The sequence below is a fragment of the Centruroides sculpturatus genome, unplaced genomic scaffold, assembly GCF_000671375.1.
Source record: "Centruroides sculpturatus isolate CEXI.00-Female unplaced genomic scaffold, Cexi_2.0 scaffold988, whole genome shotgun sequence".
NCBI lineage: Eukaryota > Metazoa > Arthropoda > Arachnida > Scorpiones > Buthidae > Centruroides > Centruroides sculpturatus.
Genome location: NW_019385206.1, coordinates 263,568 through 280,375, shown reverse-complemented (window position 1 = coordinate 280,375; position 16,808 = coordinate 263,568). Strand labels below are relative to the sequence as shown.

At 33.0% G+C, this 16,808-nt stretch overlaps 1 protein-coding gene and 1 pseudogene across 1 annotated transcript; both read right to left on the bottom strand.

Moving 5' to 3' along the window:
* Positions 1-1,816: 1,816 nt before the first annotated feature.
* LOC111636109 lies at positions 1,817-12,284 on the bottom strand (annotated as a pseudogene).
* Positions 12,285-14,886: 2,602 nt separating this feature from the next.
* LOC111636108 (leukocyte elastase inhibitor C-like) lies at positions 14,887-16,059 on the bottom strand. Its single transcript, XM_023381284.1, has one exon. It carries the CDS (start codon positions 16,057-16,059, stop codon positions 14,887-14,889), a length of 1,173 nt encoding a protein of 390 aa, XP_023237052.1.
* Positions 16,060-16,808: the final 749 nt, after the last annotated feature.

The following is a 16,808-nucleotide window of genomic DNA, read 5'->3' as shown; positions in this document are numbered from 1 at the left end:
TTCGTCTCTCAACCCGTTTTATCTCTTCTTGCTCCACAAGTCGGACTTAAGGCTGTGTAGATGTTTACGGGAGAGAAAAAGGCATTTTGACCGTGAAGAAATGTCTTCAAAAGGAATAAACACGCGTCATTGTTAGCTTTGGCTAATTGTTTGAAATATTTTTTAGCTTCTATTTCCATAATGCGTATTCGCTGATAACAAGGAATGATGTTTAAAGCTTGAAATTGCCTGTGTAACTGTAGAAATAATATCGCTAATTTGAAAAAATGAAAAATCAAATAAGATTATATTATTAAAGTATATACAAGACACAAGTGTCCACGTCGTTCTTCTCTGGTAGTTGGCCTGGTACTGGGACTGGGAACGTGAAGGCCAAGCAATGTGGTTTGGGCGAACTCGTGACAAGTCGCGCGTACACGTAGCGTAGAACGTTACATTAACATGTGATTAGTCATAGTTTCTTTGCTTACTAGATATCTCGTATCAAAATAGAACTGACAATGAGTTATCTTGAACTACACTTAAGTAAATTTCCAAGAAAATGCCTAAAGACTCTAAACTTTGCGACACTCCAATCATGGCGCCGTGGCACCTTACGGTGCCGCGGCACCCCGGTTGAAAAACACTGCACTAGAAGAATGAGTCACGAGATACTGATGTATTATTTACAATTTCCTATTAGAATTACTAAACAGAAATAAACAATTTATTTACAATTAAACTATATTTATATGTACAGTGGAAACTGCTTAGGCCGCCACCTGCATTCGACGGGCACCTGTCGAAACGGGTAAAAATTTCTGGCACGGAATAGTTTANAATTATTTTTGCGTTATAGATTACAAGTTTTTTTTATATAAACATTTCTTTAAGTTTATGAGCCTTTGTACAATAAATTATTATTGTATAAAAGTATATAATTTTTTTAAAATTTAAAATAATACATAGGCATTAGACAGGTGAAGAAAACTCATAAAATTCTACGTTATTGAGCCAAGTAATTATTGAATTAATATAAAATTTACTAAATATAATGTTAGAACCGTACGGATTTTACAGTTCAGTAATTTTCAAATGTCAAATCTTTGTAAAGTTTTTGTGTTTAATAGTGAAGAGAACAATAGAGGAATTGAAAGAATATCCGTCACGTTGAACTTTGCTTATTACGTATGACTCATTGTTACTGTTGAAGTAAGGTTAACCTCAATAGAAATAGGAATAATAACGAATAAATCGAATGAGTGTTTTGTATATAAAGGTTTCGGATGTTTTATTTTTCACAAATGAATTAAACACTAGGCACATTTCGTCTTCTTTCCGAACACGAGCTGGGAATTAAGTCCAATTGAGTCAATAATATTGTTTCGGGGGGAAAGATCACTTGAGGCTATCACACTGGCATAAAAAAAGGATTTAAAAAGAATAAAACTGCCTGCACTGACGTTAGCGGCCTTGAAAATTGTCACTTTGAACCCACTGAATCTCGTAAACTAAAGCACGCACCATTGATTTTTATTATATTTTTATTCTTATTTAATTTTATTTTATTATAACCTTCTCCATTCTTCTGTAAGGAAACTTAATTATAAAGTAATCTTTAAAAGAGAAGATCGTTTATTACTATAATTTATTGTTCGATTCCACGTCCTTGAATGTGAGTATAAAACGATCTTGATTATAACATTATAATTTTAAATAATTTTCCTCAAACTATGTTATATTTTCATTCAAAATACTCTTTAATTATTGTATAATTTCTAGAACAATTCACTAAAAACTAAAAGAAAAACAAGCTAATAATTAGAAGTACCATTTTACTTTTATAAATTCAGTTTAATTATACTGATTAAAAATATTTTATTTGATAACGAGTTGAATTATACAAGTATAATTAATATAATACGACTAGATAAACAAAAAAGATACTACAAACTGTTTACACGCCCTGCGAACAAAATCATATCAGTTCTACGATCTCGGATGAAGAAGAGGAAAGGATGATCCACGTGAAATTTCGGAATACTCTCTATAGGAAAACTACTTTTTAATAAAAATATTATACCAGTAGCAGCAGCAGCTTCACTTCCTTCTTCGTTTACTTCGATTACAGCCTTATGTAAAACATTAGATATATACAAATCTTTCTTTCCGTTTATTCCCGAAAAATCTGCTCGACCGTTGAAAGCATCACGCATTCCTAAATTAATTAAACTTCCTTTTAATTCTTTAAAATCTTCCATTTTAAATTTAGGAAACTTTATATCTACTTTAATCGGATACAAATCAGAAATGATGTTTTTCAATTCATCCGCATCCATTCTACTTTCTAATTCTTGCAATCCATCGTATTTATCTGGTAATAAGATAACCATACTAATTTCTTCACCTTTGTATGGTAATTCTAAGGCTTGAAATCCTTGAAATGAAGCGTAAGGAAATACTTCACTCATTTTCATTGTGGGGACGGAAATCTGATTGTTTCCATTATTAAAGAATGGAGCATCTCTTGTTGAATCGGTGTTAAAAGTTTTCTTCCATGTTCCCTTGAAATAAATTGCATTGAGTAAAATCATTCTGGTATCTGAAGATAAACTATCGAGTAATTTAGCGATTTTTCCGTTAGTTTTTTGGCTAACCCAATTATTGACTTCACCCACAGCCTGGTTACTGTTTCCAGAGAAGTCCACTTCTTTGTGAAGGGCCTGAAAATTGTTCTGTAGTAATACTTTATATTCATCTGCAACGTCGTAGCCTCTTTGAGTAAGGATTGCGTTGGCCATTTCTAATCTGTATTCTTCGGAACTTTTACTTAAGAATTCTTGTAAAGATCGAAAGAATTGATGAATATTTTCGTCCGTCAATCCAGCTTTATTATATTCGAGAGCGTTTTGCATCTGTCGAGCCGTTTCACCTCTCGCTGCTCCGTAAGCCATACCTAAAGCTGTGTAAATGCTTACGGGAGAGAAAAAGGCATTTTGATTGGGAGGAAATGTCTTCAAAAGAGATAAACCCACGTCATTGTTAGCTTTGGATAATTGTTTGAGATCCTGTTGAGCTCCAACTTCGATAAGTAACAGAGCAGAGACTAATAGCGAGAAGTGTTTAAGGGTAAACATATTCTGTAAAAGTATAGAAATAACGTTAAAAAAATCACAAGTGATAAGTGATAAAATTATAATATAAAAAAATTACACGATAATTCATTAAAGTATTTAATAAAATAAATAAGTTCTAAGTAGTAAACGGTTGAGAATTTACCTGTGTTGTTTAACAGTCGTGTCGCAGTAACAGGCAACACAGCGGTTTATATAATTATTCAGTAAAAGTGGGAAAACCTGTCTGTTGACACGGAACCGGATGTCGATAGATTGTGACGTAACTTCCACCCTGATTACCGGGAAGTAGTAAATGAAGCAAGAAAAAAGAATTGAAAGAGAAAAATTAATTATGCAGTTACGAAAGAAATCTCTCCTATAAATTATACTATTTAAATACCGCGCCTATTATTGTTTAATAATTTATTTCTTTTATTGTTTCTGTTCAAAGCTTTATTCTATAAAGACTCACTAAAGAAAAATTAGTCGGGATTAGTTTAAGAAAGGGTGGTCTTTAGGGGGTTGCTGGTATGTGGAAACCACCACAGTACTTTTCTATGGTGTGGAAGGATGTATTTAATAATTAATTAATAAGTAATTAAATGCGATTTATACATAAGGATGCGTGAGAATGTTTCTGAGAATATATATTTTTTTTAATTTAAGGAAGACTTCTGCATCCGGTCTTGAGAAATAAAATAAAAAACGGAAACGTTGCTGATATGAGATTAAAAAATAAGATGATTTACTATAAATTAAACTATTTAATCATATATTTTAATGAATATCGCTTTTGTTTTGTTTATTTTTTTAACTCTCTCTCTTCCCTGTGGGCAGTAAGAAAGGTGTTTTTATTGCAAGTCCATTATGGGCTAGGCCAAATCCACAATGGGGTCGATATCTAATGCTATTAAATTTTAGTGGCTAATTTATTTTAATCGTTTAATTTTATTAATTGTTGTGTTGACGACCAGATGGCAGAGGCTGTTAGACTACCTCTCTGAGGAGACGGAATCGCATCCTTCTTAGTGACAGCCAGAAAGAGTTTTATGTTTGTTTGTTATGGCAATGTAATACTTGGGGGATTTGCCTAGGGGTGCCTTCCGGGAGATCTTTTTAAGGGAAACTTATATATAATAGAGGATAAATATGGCTATCGGGGTTGTATTTATGGACGTTAGTATGTGTGTGTGGGGGGAAACACGATTTTGTTCACCATGTTTGAAGCTTAATAACTCCTGTGCTTTTTATCGAAATTTTCTGAAATTTTGCAGTAAGATTTATGTATTAGATGTATTGATTCTGTGAAATTTTGGTGGTTAAAGATCGATTGGGTGGGGAGATAAAAGGAGATCGTGTGTTATATCTCGAGTAACAAGACAGGGGAGAAGAGGTGATAAGGGCGTGTAAAAGGGCTGAATAAGAGGAACTCGTGAAGAAATCCGATGATAATTGCATTTAAAATATTGCAAAATAATCAGAAAAAAAAACATTTTGTTTATTAAAATCTATGATGTCAAAATATAATTACATTTTAAATGGAATATAATATTATTGTTATATTTTTAAGAATTAACTAAACCTGTTTGTTAAATTTAATATTAAATTCCGGTTTGCGCTCGTTGTATAACATGAAAGACCAAAGTTCTTTATTGTTACAGATTTTCAACGAAAATTAATTACGTAATATTTCTAGAATTATTAAAAGTATATATTTATTTTTAATATAAATAATTTTCGATTTTTTCTTCTTACCGGAAAATATTTTAATGTCATCTTCGACCTCATTTACGACTAGACATTTGCAATTTACTTAGACAAGAGAATATCGTGCGGTGTAATGAAGCAGACAATTGCCGTTCACAGAAGAGAATTACATCACCTTGGAAAATAAATCATTTATAAAAAAGCTGGTAACGTTAATTGCTGGATTTTCCGGGCATTCTTTATTCGTTTTCATCCTTAATAATTGCTAGCATTACTTGTAAGTCTTCAGATATGTTCGTGATATATTACGGGAGTGGGGGCCATATCTCTCGAACCAAAGATCTGATTTTCTTGAAAATTTCTGTAAACATTTCACACTAACACATAAATCTCCCTGCCAAATTTCATAAATTTTGGCATAAAGGAACAGGAGTTATTAAGCTACAAATGGTGAACATAATCGTTCCCCCACAAACACTAGTATGCGTACATACAGAAAAAAACACCAATTCTTATTATTATATCACAAGATTAGTGTATTGTGGTAGTGAAATATGGGTGGGGAACAATAAAAACTAAAATGAATAGGCGTTACTACGATATATAATACGTATGTGACGTTAATGTAAGCTGTAGTAACGGCCTACATATTATATAGGTCAAATGTCATTTTTTTATAAGGCTATGAAACCTGTCACACCACTTTCACTTCTCTATTGCTAACTCGAAAGTTATTTTAAATGTTTCAAGGGTAATTAATCAATAAAATTACTAATTTGTTCAAACTGCATATTGATAACGCACAATAACCCCATTTAATTTTGATAATTTAATTATTATTTGTAGTGTATCGACTATCTCCTTCCAACCTCCGATAACGTCCACTACTAAACAACGGCCATTTTGTTTGTTTCCTATTCAAATACAATAATTAGTTTTTAAATGGCGTCCTATCTGGACCCTGTTTATGTGTGTAAGCTGTATTTCAGTGTACAGTAGCTATTTGTAGGTACCATCAGACATATTTCGAACGGTTCTGGGACGCTTAAACGTATTCGAGTGGATCAAACACCCCACGAATTTTTGGGGGTTGGTCCTTACCTTATTATAAGTATGGCCGAACCCACAATGAGCGTGATGAAAAGCCCTGTTAGGGCGGAAAGTGTAAAAAAAACCGTGACCGTACAGTATGGGTGGAAAATAAGTAGGCATTGAGAAATCGCTATAATTTTTACAACAATAATAGTAATAATAATAATAACAATACAATCATAATGAAATGTTCGTGTTCATCATGGCATCAATAAATGAAATTTTATAATTATTACATCAGTGGGGTAGACAGTGATTGAGACAAGCCGCACCGAAACACGACCGACCACTTTTCTGTTCAGGAGTGAGAGCAGATTGCTGCAGGCAATGAAATATTGAAAACAGTCATTTCTGTGCAGAGAGTGGCGAACAGTGAGGGGACGTCATACCACAATTTTTCCGAAAACAGTTAAGAATTGTCATACAAAGATAAAATGAGCACAGGTTTAGATGCAAAGGCACAGAAAAAATCTTCGTCTATCCACATCACGGTCTGAAAAAAAACGTGTCGTTGGCGGATTTTTCTGATAGCTACATTAAAAGTTTGGAGTAAAAAAATATTTCCATTTAATTAGATATATAAAAAGGAATTTTTATCGTCTTTTCTTTAGAAATAGTAGAAATTATAGCAATTTCTCAATGCCTAGTTACTTTTCACCTACTCTGTATTTAAACTATGACTTAATCAATTGTCCTTACACATAAATATTTAATGCCTTTTGTCGAAAATTTCTGAAATTTTTCAGGGAGGTTTGTATAACAGGGGCATTGTTGCTATTAGATTTTGATGCTTAAAGGTGTAGTAGATGGGGAGATAGAAAGGGTCAAGTGTCACAGGCCTATCTCGAGTAGGGACGGACTTAATGACGATTTTATTTGTTATTAGCCTTTATTGGTTATATTAGAAATTTTATAAGTACTTTTTCCAGCTGTTTAATGCCTAATAAAATTTTGAGGGTTGAATTTCATCTGTAAAATACACTTTGAATAGATTCCATGAGTCATCAAGCGCGATAGAATTGAATTTATTATTATTATTTTTTGAATTAATGTGTGACAAAACAGCAGAATTATGATTAATTTCCTTCTTATATAAGTGTCGTCTTTCTATATTTAAATTATTAAAATATATTTGTAAATTGTTACAAAATAAGGCGTGTTATTCCCTACTCCACCTTTACTCTTATGCAATTTTTACAGGAGATTTCACCACAACAAACGTTCTAATGAATTCCCTGGCTTTAAAAAAACCCCACATTTATATTCTGTTTTATTTTGTAGTATATTTTTTACATATTTATTAAGTTTTAAGGTAATTTGTGCATTATTAATGAACTATTTCGTGTGTTAATTAACGCAAAACTCGATTAAAATCTTTAGAAAATGCTAAATATATTTTATTATAAACAAAATATTTCAAATGTTTAATTAAGGTTATAAAATTTTCATTGTTTTATAAGTATTTTTCCCTTATTTCTCTCGCGATTTAGGCGATTTTGACGCAATATTTAGGCGATTTTGTCGCGCGATTTAGCGATTTAGTCGCGCGATTTAAACGCAGCCAATCAGCAACGAATAAAATGATTTGACGTCATTTTCTAGAAAATGGATTCAGCGGATGAATACATCGAATAAAAAAATGAATAGGAGTATGCAATTTAGTGGGGAATTCTCGATGAACGAAATGATAAAGCATAAAGATAAGAATAAACGATAAAAACAATAAACCGATGGCGATATCCATCTTTTTAGCTGTTAGAATGGCGATTCCGCCGCACGTAATCACGTGACTTCCACGCGATTCTCGCTTCATTCGTATTCATCCGCCGAGCTGTTTGAAAATGACGTCAAACTATCTTAGTCGTTTCTGATTGGCTGCATCCAATTCGCGCCTTAAGCGAGATTTAAACGTTTATTATGTTCTTTAATCTTACTAGGCCGCGCATGAGCAATGCCGAAAGCGATTAAATCGCGCGACAAAGTCGCTCGCATTAAAAGAAAAAAAAAGCTTTCCATTCCGAATTTGAAATTAAATTAATTTTTTAGATTTTCTGAATGAAAAGAGTTTTATTATATGGATTTTGACCCGGGTTACTAAACATGGCGGAGTAAGGCTACATCTTCAGCTTTCCTCCCTGTCGTCGTTCTTTCCTTCCTTCTATAGGCAACTACTAAAGAAAAATGTAATTGCCGAATTAGGACAATGCATTACAATCACCGAAGTTGCATTGTTGAAGCAATTTGCTTCCAGCATAATGCTATGAATGTTAAAATAATTTATTCTTATATAATAATAGTATTAATTCATTTATTCAACCTTTTGGGGTCTTAGTCATTCACGTACTCAACTATTTAAGGCCTTATTCATTCACGGCCTCAAATAGTTGAGTACGTGAATTACTAAGGCCCCAAATAGTTGAGTACATGAATGACTAAGGCCCCAAATAGTTGAGTACGTGAATGAGTAAGGCCTCAAATAATAAGTAAATGAATAAGGCCTCAAATAGTAAGTAAATGAATAAGGCCTCAAATAGTTGAGTACGTGAATCAGTAAGGCCTCAAATAGTTGAGTACGTGTATGAGTAAGGCCTCAAATAGTAAGTGAATGAATAAGGCCTCAAATAGTAAGTAGATGAATAAGGCCTCAAATAGTTGAGTATGTGAATGAGTAAGGCCTCAAATAATAAGTGAATACGTGTATGAGTAAGGCCTCAAATAGTAAGTGAATGAATAAGGCCTCAAATAGTAAGTAGATGAATAAGGCCTCAAATAGTTGAGTATGTGAATGAGTAAGGCCTCAAATAATAAGTGAATGAATAAGGCCTCAAATAGTAAGTAAATAAATAAGGCCTCAAAATAGTTGAGTACGTGAATGAGTAAGGCCTCAAATAATAAGTAAATGAATAAGGCCTCAAACAGTTGAGTACGTGAATGAATAAGGCCTCAATCTTAGTCATTTATTAAATCAGCCTTTTGAAGCTCACTTGCTGAATAAAAACAAGCTTTTTACCACTAAAAATTGAAAGTCCAGTTGCAAGTGTATTTCCCACCTCCGCCATCAAAGCCCATAATTTCGAAAAATTTTAAGTATTTCTTGATAACATTTATAATCATTAATTCGAGTTCATTGTTTTATTCTTGAAATTTATAATACATAAATAAATGGCTATAAATAATATATAATTATAAGATATGCAGGGCGTATTGCAAAGCCACACACCCCTTTCGACTGTCATCCGTCTGTCCGCCTGTACTTCGTTATTCTCGAGAACGAAGTTAGGATTATGACAATCAAGACCAGATATAAAAATCGTAGGGCCCGGAGGCCCCGATTAACGTCGGTCGAAAAAGGAAGTGGCGCGATTTTTTGCGGTAATACTAATTCTTCTACAATATAAAGTTATTTTTCCTTACGTACTTTTAGTAACACACGTACGAATTGTTGCGGCGCTGTTCGGTACTATATTTAGCGCAACGGTATGTTGTTGCAGTCCCCCGGTTGAAAACCGCAGGAATAAGACAATACAACACGTGGAGATGTCTCCCAGGAGGACTTTCTACGGGATACTGACCCCTATTTAGATGTTACAAACGTCAAGAAAACCTTTAATTATTATTATTTTAAATAAACTCAATACGTGTATTAGTTAACGTTAACTCATTCAATCCTTTAGGTTAATTAAAATATATGCTCTCCATCTCAAATTAAGAATGTGTTTCCCCTGAACACCATACTTTTCCTGTTACAGTAGAATCGCGCCAGATATCTGTCTCCTTTTGGGGGGGGGGGAATTTTGCGTAAATATGATTAATGACACGCTTCATAACACTGTCGCACATAACCGCCCCTAAATTACATAACGCATAACCTACTTAACCTTAATTGTACTATAAAATAAACAACATAAAGTACCAAATGTCACATTATTTTATTAATTACATGTATAACATACGCGTATAAAGCGGTAGCTTAATTAAACAATACGGTTCGCAATACAACCTTTTTAAGAATTAAGAACTTACCAGTGGTCGAGTGTATAAAATTACTTAAATGGTCATGGGTTCGAGCCTCTCCAACGGATAAGCCACTTTCCCATATTTTCAGGGACTTTTCATACGTATAACACATAAATAGATGCTATGTTCTCATACAAAGTTCTCCAGGGAGGCATCCTTCTCTGGTAAACATCTAAATAGGGCTAGTTTACCATAGAAAGTCTAACTGGAAGGGCAGACCACCCACGTATCACGTTGCCGTAAATAAACCAAACCAAACCAAATGGTGAGGTACCAGACCTGACATATCCGGGAGAACATCCAAAAAATCCACTGTTGAACACAGCAACGAATTGCTTAATTTATCTGGCAACATTACGTGGTGCCATATGGCAAAAAGCTGAATTTTGAAAATTGCTGATGAGTTTATAAAATATTGTAAATATAAAAATTTTATTGCATATTTAAACAAACAAATTATAACTTATTAATTCGTCCAGCGAACAAGATCATATCTGTCCTTCGATCACGTATAAAAAACAAGAAGGGACGATTGACAAAGAAATTTGGTGTGAAGCTCCTGTTTAAGCTACTTCTCACTATAAAGAATATACCAGTTGCAGCAGCAGCTTCGCTTCCTTCTTCGTTTACTTCAATCACAGCCTTATGCAGAATATTTGAAACGTGCAAATCCCTCTTACCGCTGATTCCCGAAAAATCTGCATCGCCATTAAAAGCATCTCGCATACCTAACGATTGAAAACTCTGTTTCAGTTCTCTAAAATCTTCCATTTTGAATTTCGGTAATTTAATATTTACTTTCCTCGGTGTCAGATTTGAGAATATGTCTTCTAGCTTATCGACATTAATTTCATTTACTAATTTCTTTAGTCCATCCATTGTATTTGGCAGCAAAATAACCATGCCTATATCCTCCCCTTTGTAGGGTAATTCTAATGCCCGAAAGCCTTCGTCTTCAAAATCTGCGTAAGGAAACGTTTCCTTCATATTCATCATAGGAACAGCGGCACGTTCGATTCCGTAGTTCAGAAAGGTTTCGTTTTTAGTGGCATCGACGTCGAAAGTTTTCTTCCATATTCCCTTGAAGTAAATTGCATTCAAGAGGATCATTCTTGTCAAAGGGGGGAGGCTCTGGACCATGCTTGAGATTTTCCCGTTGGTTTTCTGACTAACCCAATTATTTATTTCTTCAATTATTGCTAGTAACAACGGACTTTGCTAGTCCGTTGTTACTAGCAAAGTCGACTTCTTTGAGAAGTGCCTTGTAATTGCGCTGCAATAACTCTCTGTATTCGGGTAATATTTTATAAGTACTTTGAGAAACAATGGCATTGGCAATCTTCAGTTTATATTCGTCGGAACCGTTGTCTAACAGATTAATTAGAGAAGCAAAGTTTCGGTGAACGGTTTCTTCGTTGGCACCGATTTCGTTGTATCGAAGAACGTGGCTCATTTGTTCTGCCGTTTTGCCTCTTGCAGCGCCATAAGCCATGGCTAGAGCCGTGTTGATGCTCACAGGTGAGAAGAAAGCATTTTTCTCGGCAGGAAACGTTTTCAGTAGAGAAAAACAGACTTTATTATTGGCTTTCGCCAGGTGTTGAAGACGTTCTTGAGAGCCAACTTGGAGGAATAAGGCAAATATCGCTATTACAAGCGATGACCGTTTCCAGTACATTGCAATCTGCAAATAATTAATATACATATACATGAATATTCCACGTTATAATTCTATTGATTAACATTTACTTTAGATAGAATTAATAAAGGTTTTGTCTACTGTGGACCACTGATAAGTGGATAAAACCACTTATCAGTGGTTTTATCCACTGAACCAGTTGATCGTAGGTTTCGCGCCTAGCCAACGAGCCGACCTCGTGGAGTTTTCCGAGTATTCTTTACGTTAGTAACACCTAAATATGAGCCAGTTTTCCATAAAAGACCTTCCGGGAGGCATTACCCCTCAGCAGATCGCCCGTGTGTGTTATACAAACAAAGAAACAAACGTGGGGCAATGATTATACATAATGGATCGACAATATAATTAAGATTTAATATAGCCAAACTGTTTTTCTATAAGGTTAGATCAATAAATAACTAGCCAAAAACTAATTCGTGTTTGGCTATCCCAGCTGGTTATTTATTGATCCACGTTAATTTATAATATCCTAAACAGGAGAATATAGTATTTATTCTTATTAAAAAGTAAATCGTCTACGTTACTAAAATAGTTTAATTGTAGAGTCAATAATTATAATTAATTATATAAAATACTACGTAATTACAATAAAAATTGTATAATTTACCTGTTGGTAGTTTCCTATTGAGAGACAAGTTCCTATATACGATGTTTATATAGCAATTGTTATTCGTATACTCATTGTAAACGGGAAAATCCAGTCATTGTAATTTGTGTCAGTGATATTTCCTCAATATTTCTACTGGGAATCGCAAGGTTAGATATTAAAATGGAATTAATTATAAAATTGCTTATAAAAATCGAACGTTATGTAACACACACGTTTCATATTCTATACAGGAACATTTATTGACAGATATTATATTTTATTATAAAGAAATATGTATATAGAAATTCATTTTTAATTTATAATTAATTAATAACCTATTACCTCCTTTCGTTTTATATATCGTTATATCGAAGGTTTTCCTGCTATTGTTGATAATGTTAATTGTATTGTTACAGTGTTTAGTGCTTTAACTTTAATTATTTAAATTAATATATATTCTCTCCGCCTCAAATTAGCAGTGGCTTGCCCCCTGTACGTCTTACTTTTCCTTTATTTCTTTTCAAAATCCGCACTACATCCTTGTAAAATGGCTCTCGTGTTTTGAGGTGTTGCATTAACTACTGCTAATTTCATGTCTTTATATCTACACCTGTCCTTAAAGCTTGTCTGCCCGATATCTTTTTATGTGTAACATTCCAAGTTTCAAACAAAACATATTATTATTATTTTCAATTATATAGATGATGCCAATATGAATGTATCATCATAGGGGTACAATTTTGTTTATCCTGTTTGAAGCTTAATAACTCCTGTGCTTTTTATCGAAAATTTCTGAAACTTTGCAAAGAGATTCGCGTGTAAGAGTGATTGATGCTATTAAATTTTGGTGGTTAAAGGTCGAGTGGGAGGTAAGATAATGAAGGTCAAATTTCACTTTTGTACACATAACTTTCACTTCTGTCATAATTATAGGGCGTTCCCACATTTATAAATTACACTGTATATTAATAATAATAGTGAGTTATTTTTCTCGAAATATGAGTTATATTGACGTAATTTAAGCCCAACCTTTGTTCTACGTATTCACCTATTCGTTTATTTAATATTCAGTTTAATAGTGCAATTATTTTTTTAATAGTTTCGACCCTCTTTGCCTCACTAAGATGTACTTTTTCCATTGGCCAAGCTGGGGATGGTGTTAAAATATTATTTTCTTTTTCAATCAATTGTTTGTTATGTAGATTTTATATAATTATAATTGTAATATTGAATACTTACTGAGAAGGCGAAGGTGAACCACGTATATGGGCGAGTTAAAATTCAAGGTTCACCTTATCTCGTAATACTTACGTAAATATATTATAATTTAGATGAATTATAACTTTTTCCAAGTAAATTGTTGAGAATTTCGCCGTTCTTTTTAAATCCTTGATGAGGTACCGCTTCTGAATCGTACCTCTTCGGATATTGCTGAATGTGTGCCATTCCACACACGTTACTCACTATTTTATAGTCTAGATCAGCGGTTCCCAACCTTTTTGACTCGCAGAACCCTTTTTACAATCTCTTTGGTGGTGCCTCTTAGAATTATCCTATGTCTTACAAGTTAATAGTGTTTAGGAGTAGTGTTACCGGGGGGAGCCTAGAAGTGGGAATACATAACATAAAATCGCGTATAAAGGTTTAATAAGGCACCTGTGGTTGCATTTTTTCAACGGTTTTCTTATTTTAGTTTCAATAATTGCAGGCGAGTGTCTGGTTCTGCATTTAAGGGATTTCTGTATCGTAAATCAAGATGTTGCGTTACCATATCCTACTAAATCATTCTCACTTTTAATAAATATCGAAGAAAATATAGAAAGAATAAGGTTAAACTTAGTTCAATCGCTGTAAGAAATTAATGAAAGAAGAAAATATAAAATTCAGTGAAACCTGTGTAAGGTGACCACTTTGATTCGGCCCCTTCAGTGGTCACATTTAACAGGTTGCACTGTAGTACAATTCCTGATATTTATTTAGATTATTTTAAAACTTCTCGATAAAATAATTATTAAAACGAACTTTAAAAAGTCACGACGAACGTTTTCTTCGAAGAAAATAATATATTCCCGAGTAAATTGTTGATTTAAACTACATATTTTTTTCATTCTATTTCACCTTTACACGCCAATCAAATTTTTGGTTCACTGCCAATTTCTATGCCAAGTAGGAAATACGAATTATTTTCAAATATCACCCATTATCTTTCCATCCCCTCTACCTTTAACCACCAAAATTTAACAGCGTCAATCCCCCTAATACACAAACCTCCCTGCAAAATTTCAGAAATTTCTGACAAAAAGCATAGGAGTTATTAAGCTTCAAATAGAATGAACACAATCGTGCCCCAGACACTAACATCCATAAATACAGGGAAGAGGGAGAAAAACCCGATTTTCCTCGCGCTGCAATTCGTACGGGGTTATTCGGGTCATTTTATAGGGGTGAAATGAATCATTAGAATTTATAAAAATCTGTCTATAGAACACGATAACAGAAATAATGACCATTTTTTTTTATACCCCTTCTCCATCATTCCCTAATTAAACGACACTTTCATCATAGTTATTTTGAGCATAAAAACTCTTATTTATTTATTATTAAATGTATTAAATTTAGTATAAATTTATACAGAGTCAGTAGTAAAATGTAACCTCGTTAAAGAGTTTTCTGAAGAATTAAAGTAGAAACTATACCTTATTCACACGTCCCATGAATATGATGGCATTTGTTTTTCGATCTCGAATGACGAAGAGAAAAGGTTGATTAACATTAAAGTATGGCACTCCATATTCTTTAAAACCGGGTTTAAGTTCAAGTCCAAGAGCCGTTATGGCATTAACTTCAGTTTCTTTTTCGTTTACCGAAATCTCAGCTTTATAAGGGAATTCTGCTATTAACAAATCCATTTCTCCATGAATTCCTGAAAAATTAGCATACTTTTTATACGTATTTGACGAGCCGAAAGCTTCGACGGATTCGTAACTAAATTTTGGTAATTTAACGCATAGATTAGCTGGTCCTAAATTCGAAAATATATCGTTTATTTCAGTTTCATTCATATCTTTCTGTAGAGCATCAAATTTAAGGCTCTCGTCCGGTAATATAATTACCATACTGGTATCATCTCCTTCGTATAACAGTTCTACAGCTTCGTATCCTCTATCCGGAAATGATGCATAAGAAAAAGTACCATTAACACTCATCATTTGTGAGTTAACTGTAGAATGTTCTTGTATATAAAATGCTTCATTTTTTGTTTTTTCAAATGGTTTCTTCCAACTCATCTTATTATAAATTGTATTCAGGTAAATCATTCTTGTATCACCCGAAAGAGCATTGATAAGGCTGGAAAATTTCCCTTTTTCTTGTTTTTTAATCCAATCGTTAATGGTATCCACGGCTTGTTTGCTGTGTTTATCAAAATCAACATCTATAAGATTAATGTGGTAATAATTCTTCAATAAATCTCTGTATTTGGGAAGAATATGGTAATTAGTTTGTGAGAAAATTGCACTAGAAATATTAAACGCCTGTTTACGTGACTTTTCACTAATTGTGTAAATGAAATCGTTAAGTGTTTGATCAAATAATTGATCAGGAAATCCAGTTTCATTAAGGCCTAAGTTCCTTCTCATGTCTCGATGAGTTGCTCCTCCGCTTGTTTTATAAGTCATACCAAGTTCCGTAACAACACCAACAGGAGAGAGTATAACATTATCGCTTTTTTTATACGTTTTTATAGTATAAAATGCTGCAATGTTATTAGCTTCTCCGAAATGTTTAAGACGATCTTCGGCATCGATTTGAAAAATTAAAATTGATAATACCGTTACAAGCATTAATCTTTTCGACTGGATCATTGTTGTCTCCTGAAAATAAATTAAAACCATAATAATAATTAAAATGCCATATATATATTCTTGAAGAATATTTATCTTTACAACACAATACACAACAATTGAAGAAGAAGCCGATAAAGAATTGCTGCGCATTGCAATCATCAATTAATGAAGAGCATTGCAAACCAATGTTTTATGCATTGCTTCAACGATTCTTTAATCAATTTGAAGTAATATTTAATAATTACAAATAATAATAATAATAAAATAACCATACCTGTACTAATAACTCCTATTAAATTGTCTGCAAGGAAAGATACTCGTATAGCGCGGATATCACAATTCTAAACAATATGAAGCGTTAATTTTAATTTCTCTAAATTTAAAAACTTAGATATTACTCATTACAATTTAAGGTTACGTTTTGCCTTCAGAACAAGTAATTATTTAAGTTATTATTATTAATATCGACTTAGTTTCTGCAGTATGTAATGGCGATTTTCGTAGACAAAATGAATGTGGAATTGACAATCAAACCGATTGCATTTTATATGGAAATTAATAATAAACAACTGTAGAAAATATTTACATGTTTCTGTTGTTTATGTAGTTTTAATTATAAAATTTATTACATTATACAATAGAAGGATCATATTTTGTTATCGTTTATAATAATTCATTTATTATATGAACTTTCATCGATGACGTTGGTATGAAATTTCGTTTAAAATATTGAAAAAATATATTTATATTTTAATGTAATTAGCCTT